Source organism: Rhincodon typus, chromosome 9 (genome assembly GCF_021869965.1).
Source record: "Rhincodon typus isolate 14 chromosome 9, sRhiTyp1.1, whole genome shotgun sequence".
Classification (NCBI taxonomy): domain Eukaryota; kingdom Metazoa; phylum Chordata; class Chondrichthyes; order Orectolobiformes; family Rhincodontidae; genus Rhincodon; species Rhincodon typus.
Genome location: NC_063340.1, coordinates 69,627,861 through 69,652,574, shown reverse-complemented (window position 1 = coordinate 69,652,574; position 24,714 = coordinate 69,627,861). Strand labels below are relative to the sequence as shown.

Below are 24,714 nucleotides of genomic sequence, written 5' to 3'. Positions count from 1 at the left end.
TAAGGGTTTCTTCATCACTATTTATCACACCATCAATTTTCGTGTCATCTGAGAACTTACTAACTGCACCTTCTACATTCATGTCTAGAGCATAAATGTACACAACAAACAGCAAGGCACTCAGCACCAATCTGTGTGATTACGCCACTCGACACAGGCTTCAGTCATAACAACATCCTTTGACCATCACCACTAAGTCAATTTTTGACCCAGTTGCCAAATTGCCCTGGATCCTGCCTCTTAACCAGTTTTCAGTGTGAGACCTTGTCAAAAATCTCACTGAGGTCCATATATGTCTCCCCCTTACAATGCCATGCTGACCGTCCTTGAGTAATTCTTGCATTTCCTACTGGAGATTAAATTTGTCCCTTAGATTCTTTCCAATAGTTTTTCCACCGCAGTTGTTAGACTCACTGGCCTGTAATTTCCTGGTTTATTGTTACCACTCTTTTTAAACAGTAGTACCACATCAGCTGTCCTCCAGTCCTCTTGTGGGCAGAGAGGATTTGAAAAATGTCAAAGCATTTGCAATCATCTTCCTTGCCTCTCATAGCTGCCTTGGATATCTTGCACTGGATGCTTATTGTTTTTGAATACTGCACGTAAGTTTAGATTTCTAAACAGGCTTCCATCTCATTATAGAATGGTTTGAAAAGGGCAATTGTCAAGTATGTATTTCATTTCTTTCACCTATACTTTCTTACTTATTCTTGGAAGGTGGGCATCATTCACTGACAATGCTAGCATTTATTTTTATTTTTTGTCCTCAATTGCCCATGAGAAGGCGATGTTTTCCTGGAGAAAACGTGTTAGGTAGGAACTTTCGTGATTGTGATTCACCAAAGATGATGGAGCAGTGGTCTATTATCAAGTCAGCTTGGGGAGGAAACTTAGGGATGATTGCTTTTCCATGCAACTGTTGACCTTCTCCTTTTCACAAGGGAGGTGATGGCTGAGTGGCATTATCGCTAGACCATGAATCCAGAAACTCACGTAACGTTCTGGGGACCCGGATTTGAATTCCGCCACGGCAGATGGTGGAATTTGAATTCAATAAAAATATCTGGAATTAGGAATCTACTGATGACCATGAAACCATTGTCAGTTGTTGTAAAAACCCATCTGGTTCACTAATGCTCTTCAGGAAAGGAAATCTGCCATCGCCATCTGGTCTGGACGAGACGTGACTCCAGACCCACAGCAATGTGGTTGACTCTCAGTTGCCCTCTGAAATGGCCTAGCAGGCTATTCAGTTGTATCAAGCACTACAAAGTCTCAAAGAAATGGAACCGAATGGATCATCAGGCATCGACCTAGGCGGGGGAAAAGACAATGGCAGGAACAGCCCAGTCAACCCTGCAAAGTCTGCCTTGCTAACATCTGGGGGCTAGTGCCAAAATTGGGAGAGCTGTCTCACAGACTAGTCAAGCAACAGCCTATATAGTCATACTCAAGGAATCATACCTTACGGACAATCCCTCAGACACCACCATCACTATTCTTGGATATATCCTGTTCAACTGGCAGGACAGACTCAGCAGAGGTGGCAGCACAGTGGTATATAGTCGGGAGGGAATTACTCAAGGAGTCCTCAACATTGACTCCTGACTTTATGAAGTTTCATGACATCAGGTTAAACATGGGCAAAGAAACCTCCTGCTGATTACCATGTATGGCCTCCCTCGGCAGATTAATCTCTGTTCCTCCATGTTGAACAACACCTGGAGGAAGCACTGACGATGACAAGGGCACAAAACACACTCTGAGTGGGGGATTTCAATGTCTGCCACCAAGAGTGGCTCAACAGTAGTCTCCATTTTTGCAGCAGCAGCGGGAGCGATGAGAGCGAGGACCAGGGGGCTGCCGAGAAGGTAAGTTTTCCATTTAAGTACTTACCTCGTGGAATCAGCGGCCTCCATTTTTGCAGCAGCAGTGGGAGCGGTGAGAGCGAGGACCAGGAGGCTGCCGAGAGAAGGTAAGTTCTTCATTTCGGCAGCGGAGCTGAGTGGGAGCGGTCAAATTGCGCTCCGGGAAGGTGAGTGAACTGATATATTTGGGCAGTGGCTAAACCCGAGACACTACACGTGTAGTGTCTCCCACTCATCCTCCTCCTCTAACTGAAAAAAAAAGACTCTGTGGTGTGTTGATAAGGTAAGGTTTTTCTTTTTCTTTTTTTTATCGTGGGCTCGTAAGTAGAGTGATTGGTAAAAATTTTTTCATTTCATTTATCCATATTTTGATTTTATAGTAGGACTAAGCTAAGCTTAAGAGTAAAAATGGCAGGAGATCCCAGACCCATGTTATGCTCCTCTTGCTCAATGTGGGAGCTCAGGGACGCGGCTGACGTCCCTGACTCCTACACGTGCAGGAAGTGTGTCCAGCTGCAGCTCTTGTTAGACCGCATGACGGGTCTGGAGCTGCGGATGGTCTCACTTTGGAGCATCCGCGATGCTGAGGAAGTCGTGGATAGCACTTTCAGCAAATTGGTCACACTGCAGATTAGGATTGCTGAGGGAGAAAGGGAATGGGTGACCAAAAGGCAGAAAAAAAGCAGGAAGGCAGTGCAGGTGTCCCCTGTGGTCATTTTCCTCCAATACAGGTATACCGTTTTGGATACTGTTGGGTGAGATGGCTCACCAGGGGAAGGCAGCAGTAGCCAGGTTCATGGCACCGTGGCTGGCTCTGCTGTACAGAAGGGCGGGAAAAAGAGTGGAAGGGCTATAGTCATAGGGGACTCGATTGTAAGGGGAGTAGATAGGCGGTTCTGTGGTCGAAAACGAGACTCCCAAATGGTATGTTGCCTCCCAGGTGCACGGGTCAGGGATGTCTCAGATCGACTGCAGGACATTCTGAAGGGGGAGGGTGAACAGCCAGCTGTCGTGGTGCTTATAGGCACCAATGATATAGGTAATAAACAGGATGAGGTCCTACAAGCAGAATTTAGGGAGTTAGGAGCCAAGTTAAAAAGTAGGACCTCAGAGGTAGTAATCTCAGGATTGCTACCAGTGCCACGTGCTAGTCAGAGTAGAAATGAAAGAATAGGCAGGATAAATGAGTGACTTGAAAGGTGGTGCAGGAGGGAGGGCTTAAGATTTTTGGGACATTGGGACCGGTTCTGGGGGAGGTGGAACTATTACAAATCAGACGGTCTACACCTGGGCAGGACTGGAACCAATGTCCTAGGGGGTGCTTTTGCTAATGCTGTTGGGGAGGGTTTAAACTAATGTGGCAGGGGAATGGGAACCAAATGAGGAGGTTAGTGGACAGTAAGGAGGTAGTAACTAAAGCCTGTAAGGAACTAGATAATGAAGTCAGTGTGACTAAGGGAAAGAGTAGGCAGAGAGCAGATGATGAACGCAAAGGGACAGGTGGTTTGAGGTGCATTTGTTTTAATGCGAGAAGTGTAGTAGGTAAGGCAGATGAACTTAGGGTTTGGATTGGTACCTGGGAGTATGATGTTATTGCTATTACTGAGACTTGGTTGAGGGAAGGGCAAGATTGGCAACTTCATATCCCAGGATATAGATGCTTCAGGCGGGATAGAGAGGGAGGTAAAAGGGGTGGAGGAGTTGCATTACTGGTTAAAGAAGATATCACAGCTGTGCTGAAGGAGGGCACTATGGAGGACTCGAGCAGTGAGGCAATATGGGCAGAGCTCAGAAATAGGAAGGGTGCGGTAACAATGTTGGGGCTGTACTACAGGCCTCCCAACAGCGAGCGTGAGATAAAGTACAAATATGTAGACAGATTATGGAAAGATGTAGGAGCAACAGGGTGGTGGTGATGGGAGATTTTAGTTTTCCCAACATTGACTGGGATTCACTTAGTGTTAGGGGTTTAGACGGAGCAGAATTTGTAAGGAGCATCCGGGAGGGTTTTCTAGAGCAGTATGTAAATAGTCCAACTCGGGAAGGGGCCATACAGTACCTGGTGTTGGGGAATGAGCCCGGCCAGGTGGTTGAAGTTTCAGTAGGGGATTACTTTGGGAATAGTGATCACAATTCCGTAAGTTTTAGAATACTGATGGACAAAGATGAGAGTGGTCCTAAAGGAAGAGTGCTAAATTGGGGGAAGGCCGACTATAGCAAAATTTGGCAGGAGCTGGGGAATGTGGATTGGGAGCAGCTGTTTGAGGGTAAGTCCACATTTGATATGTGGGAGGCTTTTAAAGAGAAGTTGATTAGAGTGCAGGACAGACATGATCCTGTGAAAATGAGGGATAGAAAGGGCAAGATTAGGAACCATGGATGACAGGTGAAATTGTGAGACTAGCAAAGAGGAAAAAGGAAGCATACATAGGGTCTAGACGACTGAAAACAGACGAAGCTTTGGAAGAATATCAGGAAAGTAGGACCAATCTGAAAGGAGGAATTAAGAGGGCTAAAAAGGGTCATGAAATATCTTTAGCAAACAGGGTTAAGGAAAATCCCAAAGCCTTTTATTCGTACATAAGGAGTAAGAGGGTAACTGGAGAAAGGGTTGGCCCACTCAAGGACAAAGGAGAGAAGTTATGCAAGGAGTCAGAGAAAATGAGTGAGATTCTTAATGAGTACTTTGGGTCGGTATTCACCGAGGAGAGGGACATGACGGATGTTGAGGTTAGGGATAGATGTTTGATTACTCTAGGTCAAATCGGCATAAGGAGGGGGGAAGTGTTGGATATTCTAAAAGGCATTAGGGTGGACAAGTCCCCAGGTCTGGATGGGATCTATCCCAAGTTACTGAGGGAAGCGAGAGAGGAAGTAGCTGGGGCCTTAACAGATATCTTTGCAGAATCCTTGGGCACGGGTGAGGTCCCAGAGGACTGGAGAATTGCTAATGTTGTCCCCTTGTTTAAGAAGGGTAGCAAGGATAATCCAGGTAATTATAGACTGGTGAGCCTGACATCAGTGGTGGGGAAGCTGCTGGAGAAGATACTGAGGGATAGGATCTATTTACATTTGGAAGAAAATGGGCTTATTAGTGATAGGCAGCATGGTTTTGTGCAGGGAAGGTCATGTCTTACCAACTTGATAGAATTCTTTGAGGAAGTGACAAAGTTGATAGATGAGGGAAGGACTGTAGATGTCATATACATGGACTTCAGTAAGGCGTTTGATAAGGTTCCCCATGGTAGGCTGATGGAGAAAGTGAAGTCGCATGGGGTCTAGGGTGTACTAGCTAGATGGATAGAGAACTGGCTGGACAACAGGAGACAGAGAGTTGTAGTGGAAGGGAGTTTATCAAAATGGAGAACTGTGACCAGTGGTGTTCCACAGGGCTCCGTGTTGGGACCACTGTTGTTTGTGATATACATAAATGATCTGGAGGAAGGTATAGATGGTCTGATTAGCAAGTTTGCAGATGACACTAAGATTGGTGGAGTAGCAGATAGTGAAGGGGACTGTTGGAGAATGCAGCAGAATATAGATAGATTGGAGAGTTGGGCGGAGAAATGGCAGATGGAGTTCAATCCAGGCAAATGCGAGGTGATGCATTTTGGAAGATCCAATTCAAGAGCGAACTATACGGTAAATGGAAAAGCCCTGGGGAAAATTGATGCACAGAGAGATCTGGGTGTTCAGGTCCATTGTGCCCTGAAGCTGGCAACGCAGGTCGATAGAGTGGTCAAGAATGCATACGGCATGCTTTCATTCATCGGACAGGGTATTGAGTACAAGGGTCGGCAGGTCATGTTACAGTTGTACTTGGTTCAACCACATTTGGAATACTGCGTACAGTTCTGGTTGCCACATTACCAAAAGGATGTGGATGCTTTGGAGAGGGTGCAGAGGAGGTTCACCAGGATGTTGCCTGGCATGAAGGGCACTAGCTATGAAGAGAGGTTGAGTAGATTAGGATTATTTACATTAGAAAGACGGAGGTTGAGGGGGGACCTGATTGAGGTCTACAAAATCATGAGAGGTATAGACAGGGTGGATAGCAAGAAGCTTTTTCCCAGAGTGAGGAACTCAATTACTAGGGGTCACGATTTCAAGGTGAGAGGGGAGAAGTTTAAGGGAGATATGCGTGGAAAGTTCTTTACGCAGAGGGTGGTGGGTGCCTGGAACGCATTGCCAGCGGAGGTGGTAGAGGCGGGTACGATAGCGTCATTTAAGATGTATCTAAACAGATACATGAATGGGCAGAGGGATACAGATCCTTGGAAAATAGGCCACAGGTTTAGATAGAGGATCTGGATCGCTGCAGGCACGGAGGGCCGAAGGGCCTGTTCCTGTGCTGTAATTTTCTTTGTTCTTTGTTCTTATTGATTGAGCTGGTTGAGTCCTAAAGTACATAGCTCCTAGACTGGGTCTGCAGCAGGTGACAAGGGAACCAGCAAAAGGGAAAAACCATACTTGACCTCATCCTTACCAATCTGCTTGCTGCAGGTGCTATTGGTAAGCGTGACCACCACACATCCACATGGAGATGAAGTCCCGGCTTCACATTGAAAATAACCTCCACTGTGTTGTGTGGCACTATCAATGTGCTAAATGGAACAGATTTTGTTTGGCATGCAAGTAGTCTTTTTTGGTAGCTTCACAAGGCTGACACCTCATTTTTAGTTACGCCTGGTGCAGCACAGCAGCAGAATTGTACTCCAGCACAATCTGCAACCTCACGGCCTGGCATATCCCCCACTCTCCCGTTACCATCAAGCCAGGGGATCAACCTTGGTTCAATGGAGAGTGCAGAAGGGCATGCCAGGAGCACCACCAGCCATACCTATAAATGAGGTGTCAGCCTGATTAAGCTACCAAAAAAGACTACTTGCATGCCAAATAGCATAAGCAGCAAATGATATACAGAGCTAACTGATCTCACGAGCATCAGATCAGATCTAAATTCTGTAGTCCTGCCACATCCAGTCATGAATGGTGGTGTACAATTAAACAACTCATTGGAGGAGGATGCTCCACAAATATCCCCATCCTCTATGATGGAAGAACTCAGCACTTCAGTGCAAAAGATAAGGCTGAAACATTTGCAGCAATCTTCAGCCAGAAGTGTCGAGCGGATGGTCCATCTTGGCCCCCTCCAGTGGTCCCCAGCATTACAGATACCAGTCTTTAGCCAATTCAGTTCACTCCACGTGATATCAAGAAACGATTGGAGACACTGGATACTGCAAAGGCTATGGGCTCTGACAACATTCTGGTAATAGTACTGAAGACTTGTGCTCCAGAACTTGCCACCCCTAGCCAGGCACTCCCAGTATAGTTACAATGCTACCATCTACCTGACAATGCGGAAAATTCCCCAGATATATCCTGTATACGAAAAGTGGGACAAATCCAGCCAATTACTGCTAACTCAGTCTACTCTGGATCATCAGTAAAGAGAAGAAAGGTATTATCAAAAGTGTTGTCAAGCAGCACCTGCTCAGTAATGACCTGCTGAGTTTGGATTCTGCCAGGGCCATTCAGCTCCTGATTTCATTACAGTCTTTGTTCAAACATGGACAAAAGAGTTGAATTCTAGAGGCGAGGTGAGAGTGACAAACTTTGACATCAAGGCTGCATTCGACCGAGTATGATATCAAGGAGCCCTAGCAAAACTGGAATCAGTGGGTGTCGGAGGCAAACTGTCCACTGTTTAAAGTCATACCTAGTACATAGGAAGATGGTTGTGGTTGTTGGAGGTCAATCATCTCAGCTGCAGGACATCTTTGCAGGAGTTCCTAGGTGTAATGTCCTAGGCCCAACCATTTTCAGCGGCTTCATTAATGACCTTCCCTTTATCATAAGGTCAGAAGTGTGGATGTTCACTGATGATTGCACAATGTTCAGCACCATTCGCAACTCCTCAGATACTGAAGTCGTCCATGCTCAAATGCAACAAGATCTGGACAATATCCAGGCTTGGGCTGACAAATGGCAGTAACATTTGCACGACACAAATACCAGGTCATGGCCGTCATTAATAAGAAACAATCTAACCACTAACCCTTGACATTCAATGCTGTTATCATCATTGAATCCTCCTTTATCAACATTTTGGGGTTACCATTGACCAGTAACTGAACTGAACTCACCATGTAAACACAGTGGCTACAACAGCAGGTCAGAACTGGGAATACTGCAGTGAGTAATTCACCTCCTGACTCCCCAAAGACACAACTCAGGAGTGCAGTGGAATATTCAGCACTTACCTGGCTGAGTGCAGCCCCAGCAACACTCAAGAAGTTTGACATATCCAGGACAAAGCAGCCCACATGATTGGCACCTCTTCCATAAGCATCCACTCCCTCCACCACCAATGCTCAATAGCAGCAAGATGGATTATTTACAAGATGCACTGCAGAAATTCACCAGAGATCCTTGGACAGCACCTGCCAAACCCACAGCCACTTCCAGAAAGACAAGCGCAGCAAATACATGGGAACACCACCACCTTCAAGTCCTCCTCCAAACCACTCACCATCCTGACTTAGAAATATATCACCATTCATTCAGAGTTGCTGGGTCAAAATCCTGGAATTTCCTTCTTTTAGGCATTGTGGGTCGACCTACAGCAGGGGGACTGCAGCGATTCAAGACGGCAGCTCACCACCACCTTCTCAATGGCAACTAGGGATGGATAATAAATACTGGCCAGCCAGCAATGTCCATATCCCATAAATGAATAAAACACCTCAGCAGTACGGAGCTAGTAAGAACTGCTGATGCTGGAGTCTGAGATAACACACTGTGGAGTTGGAGGAACACAGCAGGTCAGGCAGCATCAGAACAGCAGGAAAGCTGACATTTCGGGTCAGGACCCTTCTTCAGAAGAAGGGTCTGAATTTCTGAAGAAGGGTCCCGACCCAAAACATTAGCTTTCCTGTTCCTCTGATGCTGCCTGGCCTGCTGTGTTCCTCCAGCTCCACACTGTGTTATCTCAGCAGTATGGAGGTTGCTTGTTTGGGATGTAGCTTCATATTTAACGTTTCTTGGAGAATTTAGATTTTGAAGGATTGTGGAAAAAGTTATTTATTTGAAGTTTTGTGGAAATACCTGAAATGGTTTCCTTAAAAGAGGTCACTGAAAGTTCACTGTGAACTTGGGGGATTATCTTTTCAAGGTTTCCTAGAATTCACATGACAACTGGTTATTCTGCTGTAGACAGATGTTGAGGCTGTTTAAACTGTGACTGGGTGCTTCTATTTCTGCAATTAGTTGGGTAATAAGAAGCCTTTGACAAAGAGTTGCACAGCTCATCCCTCTTATTTCCAAAAACAACTCTCGTGTTGAGTTTAGGTGTAATTTATTTGTTTTTCTGGAAAAGGAAACGTCTGCAGGACCTTCTCAATATTGTATTGCCTGAGCATGCTATGTCTCAAGACTCCACAGCCAGCAGTGTGGGATTAGTGATTTGACTACACATGCCAGAAAATCAGAATTACAGGCTTTGAATGACCCTTTATACCTTCAAGAATGACCCTAATGGCCAGAAAATGTTTCCCTTATTTAAAGAGAGCATTTTCAGAGATAGAAAAGTCTGTTTCTTTCCTCGTTGCCCGAAGTGTGTGTGTTTTGCATTATTTGATAAGTAACATTCATAGTTCCATATTACTGACTCTGCATTAGCCAGTTATTGTGTATACATTGAATAAGTGTTGTCTTCATAAGAACCAATGATTGTGTAAATCGGGTCAATAGATCTTTTTTATTTTAAGCCTGATATGGATGAGGTATTTTGTTTGCTATTTTGGTAACAGCTAAAGTATTTTGTGATCTGGGTGATATTAGGACTAGAGCAAGAGTGCATCCTCCAGCTTCAATCATAACAGTTGTCATAGTTATTTTGATGAATTGCTGAAGTAACATTCTTTAAAAGTAAACACTGCAACCTCAGTAAGACAGTGGTGAAATGAGTGGATGTTTATGTTTATGGATTTCCTTTATCCTGGTAGTAGTCTACTTCTTGAGTATTAATCCACTCAAGGTGCCCTGAAAGATTCAGGTGCACCAGCTAATGAAGAGAAATAAAAAGTCACACCAACAAGGTGTCAGAGGTTGGATGGGAGCCTTTGTACAAATTGTGAAAAGAATATCGAAGTAATATACTGAAGTTTAGAAATTCGGTTGTGCATTTAAAGGGGAAATATATGACCTTCTAAGGGTCTAGGCGAGTCTGGCTAATTGCCAATCAGGAAGTGAACATTCATTATGAGGCAGCAATGGTATTTTGTAAAGGCCAAAGTATTTGGCATGCATTGCACATTCCTGCAACAGCCAGTAGACCATTTTTATATGCAAATCAGGGGCGTAGAAACAATATATAAAACAACATTTATGTTGCACTTTTAACCTAAATATATTTCAAACTAGCCACATTCTTGTACCCCTTGGTCGACTGTGGGCTGCAGAAGATTACAGAAATCGCAGGCCTTGGATTTAATTTAAGCCAGAAAATACAGTGGCGATGTTTGAACCAGACTTAGTCTGAGTAAAGATGTCAGAACCAAAGTTTTAGACAAGCTACGCTTCAGAGAGGGTACCTGTTTAAGGGCACCACTGAAAGATAGTCCTGAGGCAGTTGTGCTCAATAGGATGCACAAAGGTCCTTATAGCTATTTAAACTATGGAAACTAGGTACCAATTTTTAGCAGACCGTGTACTTCTGACCTCCATTAAAGGTGTACTTCTTCTACATTGGAGGCCTATCAGAGGCCTAATGCTGGCATTGCACACCTGAATTTCTAGACAATGGCCTTCATCTTTATTGTTCCCGACCACAAAATTGATTAGCAATAAAAAAGTTATGTTAATGTAATTTGCAGTAAATCCAACAAAAAACAGACTCCAATTGAAGCTCTGTGTTGAACATGAATAATGAATTTTTTACTATACAAGATTTTACTGAAAGCTTATATTTTATCGTGAGCTGATCTATGTTTACTTTAATTGGAAATGTTTGTATCAATACAACGATGGGGAAAATAATGCTACTATTTGTCATTTGTTATTGTTTCTCCAAAAGCATGTTTTTTGAAATAAATTCTTTGTTTTTTCTATAAATTTTGTTATGATCCTGGGAGAGACAAGCCACTTTGTTATTTTAAAGAATAAATACAAAATTCCAGTTATTTTTACTAAAAAATAGCCAAGTGACTCCATGGTTATGAATAGAGGAAATCTTACTGTACAAGAGTCAACAAAGTAAACTGATGAATTAAAAGGAAAATAGTAATTGATTAATAATTATAAAATGCAAATTAAATGGCAGATCTAATAAAGACATACCATACAAATTGATTTAACAGTCCCCTTAGATTTTGGTGATTACACTCACATACATGTCCTACAAACTTTGTCTTCCTTATGAATAATTTCCACTTCTATCTTTTGGAGCTAATCTGATCTCCAGCTGACAGCAGAGCAAAACCTTACTTGTGTTCAACAGACCCTGTCTCCACCACAAATGGAACATGTGTCAGAATATGCTCAAATTGTCTGGATGGCATAGATCCATCAACACTATCTTCATGTGGCAGAAACAATTGCAGCAAACTGCTCACTGCTTCTGGATCTGTGCTCTGCCTCTTTAGTCTTCATCATGCTTGTAACTGTATCAGTGGACATATCAATTGCTACTGCTCAACTTGGGCAGATTTGTTTCTGCTTATACTGTTCAACCAGGGTCAGTTTTCCTCAGAATTTTTGATTTACAAACTTCAGTTTGTTTTGTTTCCTTAGAAACATCAGTATACTTTCTGTGTTTGCCTGTTCTGTTCCCTTTTCAGTTCAATTTACTGTCTGTGTTTACCTGTTCGGTTCCCTTTTAAGTTCAATTTCTGCATTAGGGTTAGCCTAAAAAAACACAAATTAAACTTTAAAACACATATTCCTTCACAATTTATCAATGTCTTTAATGTCAGTTATAGTTTGTTGTTTAGAAAATAAACGGATGAACTTATACACCATCACTTGCTTATGGCATTGGAACTGTCAGGCAATGGGGAATTAGAATTATGATTATTGATATCACACTTAAAAGAGTAACAAAAAGCCATGGTAGAAAGGAATGATGGTGAGGTTGCGCATCATGCAGCAGACCAGCATGAAACTGAACACTTGCTCCCTCAGCCCTGTACAACTCCTCTTGATTGGTTCAAGCAATAAAAGTGTTGTTTCTGAACGCCAACATTGTATCAAGTTTTGTTTGTCATTATGGTTTTCATATATACATGATGCAAATGCCTATATGAGCGACATAACAAAATCATCAGCTATGTGGTCAATAGATAACCAACTTCCCAAGTAGCTACCTTTAGATTTGTCAAAATTTATCAAATGCGGCAGGCATGGTAGACTGCTGTGGGCTGCTGCTGAGATACTGGCATTGACGTACATGATTCTTAACTAGACATTGAGGGAGTGGAGTTCGTTTTGGTTTATAGAGTATAGTACGGAATTGAATATAGAATCTGCAAAGTGATGTGCATGCAATCAATGACATCATACATCCTGAGAAAACCTGGAATCCAAAGAAAGCCTTGCGCTCACTTCACCCTGCATCTGACTGGAAAAGAGCATAAAAAATGTAGTTAGCTGTAAATGGATAGAAAGTTTCAGTGACCTCCCTCGTGAAAGAGTATATGGAAAACTGTGGGATATTTCAATGTCCCCAGCTCAATCTGGAAGAAGCTAATGCTCGTTGCCATAGTCACCTTCATGGCCACTGGCTGTACAATCCTTGCCATTCTGTAAGCTAACAATAGGTGGCTGAAACACAATTGTTGCACACATTGTTCCTCACTCAGCATCCTGTATTTGTCCCTGAACAGTTTAAATGGATGTGGCCTTCTAATGGTAATCATATTTCTTCTTGTCCTCCTCCCTCTTCCAGCATTCTTTTCTGCTCTACATGGCCTGCTCATTTTCCAAGTTATGCAGCATTTTGTTGGGAATAATGAATTGGAACTTGTTTGTCTTGAAGTGAGTGCAAATTAGTTCAGCATATGGCATACAACTCATTGTGAATTCAGCAACTCATAGTACAATGCGTGTGGCTCGTTGGTCCAGGGGTATGATTCTCGCTTAGGGTACTGTATAGCGATGACATACGAGAGGTCACGTGTTCAACTCCCGGATAAGCCCATGTTTCTTGGGGTGGCATGGTGGCTCAGTGGTTAGCGCTGCTGCCTCACAGCGCCAGGGACCTGGGTTTGATTCCAGCCTCAGGCAACCGTGTGGAGTTTGCACATTCTCCCTGTGTGTGTGTGGGTTTCCTCTGGGTACTCCAGTTTCGTCCCACAGTCCAAAGATGTGCAGGTTAGGTGGATTGGCCATGCTAAATGGTCCGTAGTGTTCAGGGATGTGTAGCTTAGGTGGGTTATAGGGGGATGGGTCTGGGTGGGATGCTCTAAGGGTCATTGTGGACTTGTTGGGCTGAAGGGCCTGTTTCCACACTGTAGGGATTCTATGATTCATAGTAGTTATATAGAAAATACCCAATTGTTGTAGTATCATAGAAACAGCCAAAAGAGATTAACCTGTGAATAGATGATGAACTCTTTTTGTTATGATTCCAGCTGATGTTACTACTGCAATTCAGATTCTGGAGGGATTTAAACCCATGTCCCTGGAGCATTAGCCTGGGGTTCTAGATTACTAGCCCAATGACATTACCACCTACACCTGCTCCTCTGGTAACCTTATATATGTATGCAAGTAATGTCTTTTGTATGTACTACTGTATCTCAACATTTTTATATTCCAAGGTTTCATATCTCATAGGAACAGACGTGGAGCATTCTAGCAGTTTCTAATAGATAGTCTCAAAGCCTCAATGATCAAAGATGTAAAACTTGACATAAATTTCTAGAATCCTTCATATTTGGCATGTGTATCATACAATGCCCTACTTCTAAGTTTAATGTTACTATTCTACAAAGAACAGTACCAAATAAAGTAAAGTGATAGTTTTGAATGAAGCTAGGTTTAATTGTTTTCATAATAAATTTAGTATTCTGCTTAGTGGCTTAATATTCTTATCGCTGATTCATTGTAATAACATTGAAATCTGTTTACCACAATGCAGTTGAGGGGTACTGGAGTCAGTGGGCATAATTGTTTAGGAGTCTGAGTGACATGGATTATGATGAGACTTGAGGCAGAATTGGACAAAAAGCCCAGTGAGACAAATCTCCATGTTAGTAGGATCCCACTGCATCTTATATGTTTGCGACAAATGGCATAGTTAGTTTCACGCTTGTCAGTAAGTTGCCAATTAAGGGGAATTATTGCTTGTTAAAACCTTGTGGATGGCTGTTGACTCACCTTTTTAACATTCAGCTTCCTTTCTTATCAAATGCACCAAGCAAACTTGACATTGAGAAAACCCGATATGGAAGTCAGAGTGGGTACCTGGCAACTTCAGCTAACTCTTGCTCCAAAGAACCTTCACGTTGGAAACTGAGCACCAATACCTCAGGACACACTCCATGGCACTGGCTATCTTTACATCATGTCCACGGGCACTGTCAGCTGATAAGTGACAGCCTCTATAAAGCCTCGTGGCACATCTCTGACACACTTACAGTTGCTTCTGCACTTCAACATTACATATCCAGCTGCGTCAGCAACTATCATTATAATGCTGCTTCAGGGCAACTGTTCACTCAGGGACATGTATCCAGCTCATGGACTGGACCAGGCTGCATTTCCAGGCTCTTCACTCACTGTCATAGCATTCACTCATTCTGAGTCTACCTGGATGCCCACAGCATCATTGCCTTGTGTTGCCTTACCTTGGATTTTAGAGTCTTCCCCCACAACCAGAGATGCCAGGCTGTTGCCATTTCTGTTCAACGGTCACTGGACTCAAAATGTTATCTCTGTTTTTCTCTCAGCAGAAACTGCTATCCTGCTGTGTTTCTCCAGCACTGAATTTTTTTGTTTTTATTTGTTTCAGATTTCCAGCAGCTGCAGTTCTTTGTGTTGAGCTTAGCTTTATCTACAGACTAACTGTGTGTGCATTACACTTTCTCTAGAATTGCTGCTAGATTTACGTAAGCACCAGAACCATATCATGAGCAGGCATGTTGTCTGCTCAATGAAGATCCTGGTTGAAGGATTGGCTGTATCATGTCTACATTGGAAAATTTGACTGGTTACTTGTTACTTTGTTACTAATTTAAGTGCATGTTACAACTCTACAAATCATCTTTTAGTGTGTGTGCTTGTTTGGGGAGTGGACATTATATTTCAGCTGTTGTGAAAATAAAAGTTTATTCTATCTTTTGATTTAAACTTTAAAGACAGCCTATTTGTATCTGTTCTTTCATATCATGGCACTCAGAACTGTTAAGGTTTCTCAAAAATACATTTTGTTGCAGTCATCCAAGAAGTGAAGGAAAGGGGAAGTTATCCCACCACTTTTCTCTGTCCTTATATTAATAAGTATGATAAATAGTCTGACATCTTTCTTGCTTGCTTGTTTTCCATGTTTCTCCAGTCATCTCTATTTCAGTGCCGAGGTAACTGCAGAGATTTTCAGTATTGAACATCTGTGGAATGACAGAATCGCACAGTACAGAAGAGGCCCTTTGACTCGTTGAGTCTCTATTGACAAAAGGGATGTTTTGCGATCATCCATTGTAACTTTGGTGGCAGACCCGGCTAATGCTTTTTAGTGTTCCTGTGGATTTTCTGCCATTGTTACAGAGAAATTCAACTCTTTTGACTCAAAGTATTATTTACCAGCACCTCATTAACATTCTGTTCATTAAATCTGACTGGTGACTGACAGTGTCACAAATCCTAGCTTTCAGGCTTACTGTGTAAGATGTATAATTATTGCTGACATTTTGATTGAGACTGATATTTTGATAATGAACTTCCAAACAAAATGACTCATTTCTCACTTGGCCTTTTGCAGCAGCTGTAGATAGTTAGTTAAAGAAAGGATTACATCAAATCAAGAGCACTGCATTAAAAATAGTTTCAACATGTTTAATGCTTTAGCAATTTAATAAAAACAACCTAAATCATTCACTTTGGAATTTGAGTAAAAGTATTTTTGTAATATATTAATAAAATGATAGTTTATGTAATATTTCATCTTTATTATACTCTCTGTGCAAGAAGTACAAAATGAGCCAGGAAGTGAAAAGAAATTAGAAAGATAAGAATTGAAGAAGGAAAGGACAGGGAAAACAAAACATTTATGCACACAAGTACCATCTCAAAAGAAACTAGAAGATATATTTCAGCAGCACTGTGACAAAGGAGGCTTGAGAGAATGTACTGAGAGGAGATATAGCTAGATTCAACAAGGGATAAGGGGTACAAGGTAAACGTCTGGCTGAGGGAGAACCAGAGAGAAACAGGTTGTTGGGTATGGGAAGTTACTATCATACAGAGGAGATAAAATTCACTTTGATTTATCATCTTAGTTAGTTTCACTGTCTCTTGATGGTTGAATTACATGTAATAAACTTATTACACTCCAAAATAAAGTTACTGGATTCACGAGGATACAAACCTGGGAAGAACTGTTTTTTGAGCTGTTTTTCCCAACAGGTGTTCTTTACAAGCCTTGTAGTTTTAGTTGAGAATTGTGAACTAATGTAACGTTGATGAACGGGTATAGAGAGAGACGCATGTGCTGCTAAGCAGGGGAAACAGAATACAAGAAGAGAGCAGGAGAAATAATAGCTGACTTTTTTATGAGGGAGAAGGATAATTGTTGTTGGAAATTGGGGAATTTATGTTATTAAGTATCATGTTCTCTGTGAGCAAGTCTTTAAGAAGTTTGGAAACGAGGCAGTAGAAATTTGAAGACTTGGGCACTTCTTCATTTGTGGTTCTGAAAATTTTGCTCTGTTCCCAATGAATCAGTTATTCTCATGACCTTTCTCATGACCTTTAGTGACAGAGTAGTTGCACTTGCAGTACTTGTCTAAACTAAAACTCTCTAATAGTCTAAAATTTTGAATGTCTCTGGTGGAAACTGTAGATAACTTAAGTAGTGAGTAGTTTATAATTATCTAGGATAGCTTTTAACAGACTATTCATATTCATGTGACAGACATATGTAAGTATTGTACTGATATTAATGGTAGTCTAGTGGCTCTGGTGTCACTTAAAAATAATTATATTGATAAAATGATAATATAAATTGGAACATTTTGCTATACCAGCTACAAGGAGATCAATGTATCCTCATACCTAACTGAGATAAAAGATTTGGTCAGAGCAAACATTTTTCATAGCTCTGTTCCATTGTCTGTAGATAAAGCTCATGTACAATTATTACATGGGGGTGAATGGAATACAAAATGTTGGCATCATATATAGAAATTAAATAACATTCTATTTTTATATGCGGACTATACTGACATTTCAGAAAGCTATAGAAAATTCTCAGTTCCATATCTGCTGGATTCTCCCCATGACTTTCATTAACCCCAGGACCCTGTGCTCCTCTGCTGCTTGAATGACATAATCTACAGTTGACCATCAGATTTCTTCAATTGAACATCAAGAAAACTGAATTCTTCAGCGTGCTGTCTGTTCACGTGCCATTGATTCAGTTTCTCTCTCTGGCCACTTGCTCAAGGTCAACCAGTGCATGAAATATCTTAACAACTTGTTTGACTTAGAGTTGAGCTCCAGCCCTCCCATCCAATAGATAAAAATCTGTTTACTGTCATTTATGCAGCATCCCCAATTACCATGATCTCGCCTGAACTGCTGCTGAAATCTGGATACTTTTGTCACATCCAGACTTGAATCTTGTATTATTCTCCTTTCTGGCCTTCCAGCCTCCTTTGTTCTTCAACTCCAACCCATTAAAATTTGAGCCATTCATATTCAATCTTGAGTGGAGGCACCCATGCCTTTGCTGTCTGCCATTAGTTCTCTGGCCTTCAGTTGGTATTTTCATTCTTATTTGCAATCCTGCCAAGGTTAGGTTACATTGTGCATTTATGAGATCCTCTTACCTTGTTTTCCTCCTGCATCCTTGGTTAACCAGCTTCTGGGTATCCCCTAATTTGGCTAATTTTTGGTGACATAAACTTTGTTTCGCTTTCTGGAATTCTACCCCTAAGGTCCTGTGTCTTTATTCTTTTCTCCTCACCTATACCAAGCATTCTGCAAATCTTCCAACTTTTCTGGATTAGATTGGGAATTATTCATTTCTATTTTCCTTCCAAGGTGCTTTGAATTTTTTTACTGTTGTAAATATGATATATATTTACATGGAGATATTTTTGTTGAAGTGTTTGTTTTAAAAATCCACATTTATTAGGTTAAGTGAAATAGACTTGTGATGACAAGCCAAAGTAGTTAACATAATAAATTTTGGCCTCAACCAGTTGTTCTCCTCAACAGGCTGACTATGTCTATTCTGACATTGAATTCAACCTGTTACATAAATCTACCTTGCTATTTAAAATGCTCAGCAGCCTGTTTGGTATATCATGAAACAGTGAAGGCATTTTAAATTTACCTCTGTGTTATAGAAGGGAGAGCACATTCATTGTCCATATTACACCACACTTGATTCTCTTTTCCATGGATATGAAGTTGGTGAAACATGCTTCCTCTGATCTACCAACTTTGAAAATCTGAATAAAAACAGATATTGCAAGATTTAGTAGTGTAATGCTATCACCAATATCAAAGACCAAGATTCTCAAAATGTCAACTAGAATGCTTCTGAACACTTCTAACATGGCCCATTTTATGTGCTATTACTGAAAACATGTATCACACATGTGTGAGTGCATGCATTGAAAGCATTAGAGTGATCAGATTAAATTGTCAAGAAACCTGTAATGATCATTTCTTGCATGACCTGCCATTTGCTGCCCTCTCTTAATTACTCCCAGCTGAAAATGGAGTCAGTTGTATGACTATTAATGAACAGGAAACAAGAGACTAGTAATAAATGGGTAATTTTAATGTTGGCAGGCTGTGACTAGTGGGGTACTGCAATGATCAGTGCTTAGGCCCTAGCTAGTCACAATGATTTGCTTTGATTTATTTATTGTCACATGTATTTTGTTACAAAACACAGCGAAAGGTGTTGTATGGTGTCACCACTCTCCGGCGCCATCTTAAGACATAGAATATAAAGTCAGAAAAATAAAGAAATAAAGAAAAAGAGTTCAACTTTGCAGTCCTTCTTGTTAAATGCTTCGCCATGGGCCTGGTGTCGGGCAGGAACCCCCTTTGGCGCTGGAATGAAAGTTGCCTCTCTTCGGCGCTATCTCACCTCCACTGATGCCTTGCCACTATGAGTCCTCACTGGACCTTGCCAAGGCAGGCAGACACCACTGATGCTGCCAGGTACAGCACTGGTCCAAATTCGACTCTGCAGCCATGAGTCAGCATTTCCAAATTCTTAGATGTCACAAAACTAGATGGTAGAGAAAGTCATGAGGAGGATGCAAAGATACTTTAAGATTATTTGAAGAGTATGTGAGTAAGGCAGAAGCTGGAAACAACAGCCCATGCTGTTGCCTTTCATCATGATGGAAATTAAAATTATTCACTGTGAAAGAAGGTGGCTGCAACCACATCCAGAGTGGGTGGAGTATGTGTCTCGAACTGTGAGGGAGGGAGCTGCAAGTACCATCAATGTAAGACACCTTAGAGGGCAAGAACATTACACACAGACCAATGCACTTGACCTGCAGGGTTACTAGTGCATGACAGTCCTAATACATTGACTCCTTGCATACTGTTCTTTGCTTTGCTGCAGACATTGCTGACCATTTCATTCAGCAATAGCACTTTTATATATAAAGGCCATTGAAAGTATAGGGATGTCTGACCAAGAGGGGCATTGGTACCAACAGAATCCTTTGCCCTATGTAAGCCGTATACATCTTGCTTCCACATGATCTCAACATAGACACTGTGTCGTGATACATCCTATATGGACATGAAATTAAGTATCATGTTGACACAGTTACATTAAAGGCTGCACGGAAAATCAAACAAGCAAAAACCATGAACATTTATGCTAACATGAGACTTTCTTACAGAAATTTCTAAATCTGACATTCTGACTGAACTGTCAGTATATGAGCGGGCAGGGATACAGGAGGGACTCTTGTTAATGGTCCTCTTGAAGCAGCTGAACTCCCATCCTCAGAAGTCAAGGAGATGCCTTCTGACAGCGCAGTCCCTTTTTGTACAGGGGCCATGGCCATTCCGTCATCTGAAGACAGAAGAGAGAGGGTCGTACCAGTGGTGTGAAGTGGTGTGCAATGAGTGACATTTACAGGATTCTTTCCTTGTGGTGAGTGACGAGCATGATGTCTACCCTTCCTGGCTCATTCTGCCCAATTATTGGCTGTTTTCTCCTGGAATGAGAAAATGGAAGTGATTGAGTGAGATGAAAGTGGGTGGCACATCTGTAGTTCTGGTGCAGACATTCAGACAGTGGTGAGGTGTCCTAACAGGTAAGTAGGCAACGCAGATGCCATGCAATGTTAATGCTGTGGGAGGTTGAGGGGGTGGAGGAAAGACAAAGGGTGAAGGAGGGAAATGTTGCAGCTATTAGTGAGAGTGAAAGGGCATGAGCCTTGGTGAGTTGGGTGTGCTAGCAGAGTGAGTGTGAGGCAGCAGAAAGGAGTGTGGCAATTAGCCTGGCAGAGTCGAGAAGGTCATTGACGTTCTTGTAGCACTACTGGCAGTTCCTCCGGACTGTGGAGACAACACTAACCCGGATTGCAACCTCAAACCAGGCTGTTGGTTTCTGGTGGTATGGCCTCTTTTGCCAGCCATCTGGACTCTCCCATCCATGAGGACCTTCAGCTCCCTGTCAGAGAATTGTGGTGCTATTTTCACGTTCTCGGACATCTTTGGAATGATATCCTTTGATAAGCTGGACAGCTTCAGAATGGCAGTGCTCTTCTGGTGTCACAGTAGCATTTTAAAGATGCTGCAGGGGTGAGCAATGCCAGTCTTTCAGTGGATATCCAGTGAATGGTGAATTGTTCCAGAAACAGTGAGTGGTAGGATGGAGCTAGAATCCAGTGAGAGAGATGTTGTAGGGATGGAGTAGGTTGCAGAATCGAAGAATCCCAGAATTATTATGCTACAGAAAGAGACCATTCAGTCCATCAAGCCTGACTGGCTCTATTACCTAGTGTCGCTCTCTCACCTGTTGCCCATATACCTGAACACCATTTCTATCCAAATAATCATCCAAGTCCTCTTGACTGCTTCAATTGAATTTGCCTCCACCTCATTTCCAAGCAATGCATTCATACCCTATTACTCACTAAGTGAAAAATATTTTTCTCATATCAATTTTGACTTGGTTGCACATCCATTTAAACCTAGAGGTAGTTAATGAAGTGAGTTTGTTAAGATACAATGAGAGATCTTGCTGTGCCCCATAGATAGAAACCCTCTGTAAAACTCAACAAAACTGACACTTAGTCAAAAAATGTAAGAGGGGAAAGATTGCCAGTGTGACAGTGTGTTTGGGTCATATGTCTACCATTGTTAAACAGCTACAGATGTGTGGAGTCTCTGAATGAGAAGTGAGTGTGAGGCAAGCAGCATGATCAGTGGCGTGGAGTCTCTGAATGTTAAGCCTGAATCCACATTCCTCAAGAACTTTGCTGGGTTAGTGATGAGGTTGTGATGCATTAAGTAGCCTGAGAGGTTGGCAGTGCAGTGGGTAGGAGATGCATTCATTGACCTTGACTATCTTTGTGAGGCCATCAAACCTTTTCCAGCATTGGAGCTATGTCATCAGGGTCGGACTCCGGGAATTACCTGTTTCACCACCTGGGTTCATTTCTTTCTAATGGTGTGCTTTAAGCGTTTCCTGGATTCTTGTGAAAACATGATATTTCTCTTCCTATCAACCTCCATCACTAATACCTCTCTTTGGTCCATTTGATAATCTTTCCAATCAAACCTTTTCTGCACCTTCTGCAACTTCTGTTGTATCCTGAGTGCGCTTCTCCTTTAAAGTGAGCAGGTTGCCTTTAGCGAGCAGGTCTAGGCTAGCAGTATAATATGCAAATCAGTCAGCAGCTTGTTTTGTGCTTGGCTGACTCTATAATCATGTTGATGAGCAGCCAAGCACACTAGGCCTGAAACGTCAGCCTTCCTGCTCCTCTGATGCTGCTTGGCCTGCTGTGTTCATCCAGCTCTACACCTTGTTATCACAAAGCTAGCATACTGCCTGTCTCAAAGGAATAAAGGTGCAGAGTAAATATTCATTGTCATACGTGCACCCAAAATCAGATCCTGTTGAATATTTTCTGTAAAATTCCAGAGGAGCATAACATGTCAGTCAGTGGTTGATCACAAAGGTCACATTCAAAATGCTAACCTTTCTTTGTATTTACAATTTTGATTAAACTACTGTTGCACAAATTGTTTATATTTCACCTACATTTTGAGGTTTCATGATTTTTATTTGTTATATTATCAGAGTAAATTTTTCAAGGCTGATTTCCTTTATAGTTGATGTTAATAATGATTGCAGACTTGGCTCTAGAGGCATGTATTCAGTTTGCAGCATTCTTGATTTTCTAGTCTTCATTGCTGGGTAATTAAAGTCATAACAAATCTATTTGTGCCCAATTCTTTACTCCGTGCTCTTGTAATGAAAATAGAGTACAGCTTTAGAATGCTTACCTTATTGCGTCTCCATAGCAGTATGTTGAAGCACTGATAGCCTCAAGTTATATATATATGTATAATGAAACTCGGGTTTAAATATTTGTCATTTTAATCCATTTAAACGTGCACATCTTTGCCTTTCTATTTGACTATCAAATAATTTTTTCCATCAAAAGGTCTACTTTCTTCCAAAAAGTATGTTCAAAAAGATCCCATACCAGCTCAGGACATTACCAGACCTCAGGCTGGAACAGAAGGTATACACAGTGTTATGTGCAATTGGAATTAAATCAGATTCCTACTATAAAAATAACCTGCTAGCTATTTTTAAAAAAAACTTAAAAATTAATCTTAGCATGTGTGGTGCTAACTCTGAAATTCTTGCCTTTTTACCAAGAATGTGATAACAATAGCATAGTTTTTACAGTTCTTGCTTAACATTTTTAACTGTTCGCTTCCTAGATTATTTGTATGTCCCAATGCCCTATCAGTATCATTGCTGGGCTTAATTAGTGTTATTAGGACAAAATATGCTATAAGCAAAGTTTTGTTTACTTTAATGTTGTGTAACAACCTTAAGTTTTCATTTCAGATATTCTGCATACTACTTGTCACTTTATTTGTGAATCTCTTTCAATTATTTCCATCAGTCTCTATCTTTCTGTCCTCCACTTAAGTACCTGTTTTCTGAATTGAGTTTTTCATTCCTTACTTCCATTTCTCTTGCCCCTCTTTACGTACATGTCACAGTACATTTTGTTTCTTCTCTCCAAATCCATTTTAACGTCTCTCTTAACTTACTTTAATCTTTCTCCTTCCCTTTTGTCTGTCCCTGTCTCTCTCCATTTCATTGATTACGTTTCTCTTTTTCTCTTCAACAATTTTACTTCCAATTTACTTTCTGCGGTACAGGAGTTGCCACAGAACAGCACGGGGAAAATTAGGCTGTTGGACAGTTTTGTCAGTCTGCTAAGGCACCAAGACATTTAGCAGGAAACACAATTTAAAAAAGAGAAAGGATTTTTTCAAAAAAAGCAGCAACAGGTAATTGGCAACCTGGCTGAGTTACATGTTGTTTTGAACTGTCTTGGCCATCTAGGGTACCGTCTTATAGCTCTGTAATAGTTTTAGACTGGAAATGTTTTGTCCTACCTATTGACTTACCTGTGATCCTTGAATCTTTACTTTTAAATAGAGTGGATGGGTTTAACTCTAAAGCATCAAAACTGATAGGAACCAAGAGGTAGGCAGCAGGTAGAACAGAATATTGGGCAGCAGGAAGCAGCTGCCAGAGTCTGAAGGATGCACTTCCGCTTCTTTCGAACTTACAGGAAAACAAACATGTTTTTCATTTGTCTGTGGCTGATTTTCAGACAACTCCTCCTGTCACTGATTAGCAGATTAAATTATCATTTGGGTCCACATGCTTTATTAATTAAAGCTTCTCGAAATTTAAAGAAGCATTCCCCAGATTTTAGTAGTTGTCATGCCCAGCTGTTTAAAAGAGCAAATGAAATTTGTTTGTTGCAGGAAAGGAAATTAACTTTGTCACTAAATCTGCTGGATCATTCTACCTGCTCATCTGCCCAGTTTCTGCTGGGCAGGGTATCACTCATTTAATTTCAACATATATTTATCAAAATAAGAAAAGTACCTCCACAAATCTTTGGAACACGAGGACAATATTAAACCATCCTAAGGTCTGGTTCTTCATGCTAGCCTGAAGTTGGAAATAATGATGTACTACCTTTGAATGAAGGCATCGAAGCTGTCACCAAGATTGCAGGAATTCACCAAAGTGATAGTTTGGGTATGATCATGCATAAAGTAAACATTAATTGAAATGGAACAGCTTGTGCTTTCTGCCATGTTCTCAATGACAAGTGGAACCCATGGAGCTATTTGTGCAGTTAATGCAGTACCTGCAGCGTTTGGAAACCTGGAGCTGGCAACCTGCTCATCCTGCTTCTCTCTAGTTAGAGACAATAAAATCACCTGTCCTCATATACATGTCCTTTGTTGCCTTTTGGATGCAGTGACAGATGGTGTAGTGTGTAATATTTACCATGTCTTGCTCTTCTTCTGAAAGTACCTTGTTATATAGAAGTTCAGAGTGATTGTGACCACTAGCAGTGCTGTC

General features: G+C 41.5%; 1 protein-coding gene across 1 annotated transcript in view; it reads left to right on the top strand.

Annotated features, from left to right (window-relative positions):
* The window catches only part of LOC109935392 (CAP-Gly domain-containing linker protein 4-like), a 190,292-nt gene that overhangs the window by 147,745 nt on the left and 17,833 nt on the right, over positions 1-24,714 (top strand). Inside the window, exon 10 of the mRNA XM_048601410.1 lies at positions 22,751-22,831. Within this exon, the coding sequence (XP_048457367.1) occupies positions 22,751-22,831 (81 nt within the window). The remainder of the gene's footprint in view (positions 1-22,750; positions 22,832-24,714) is intronic.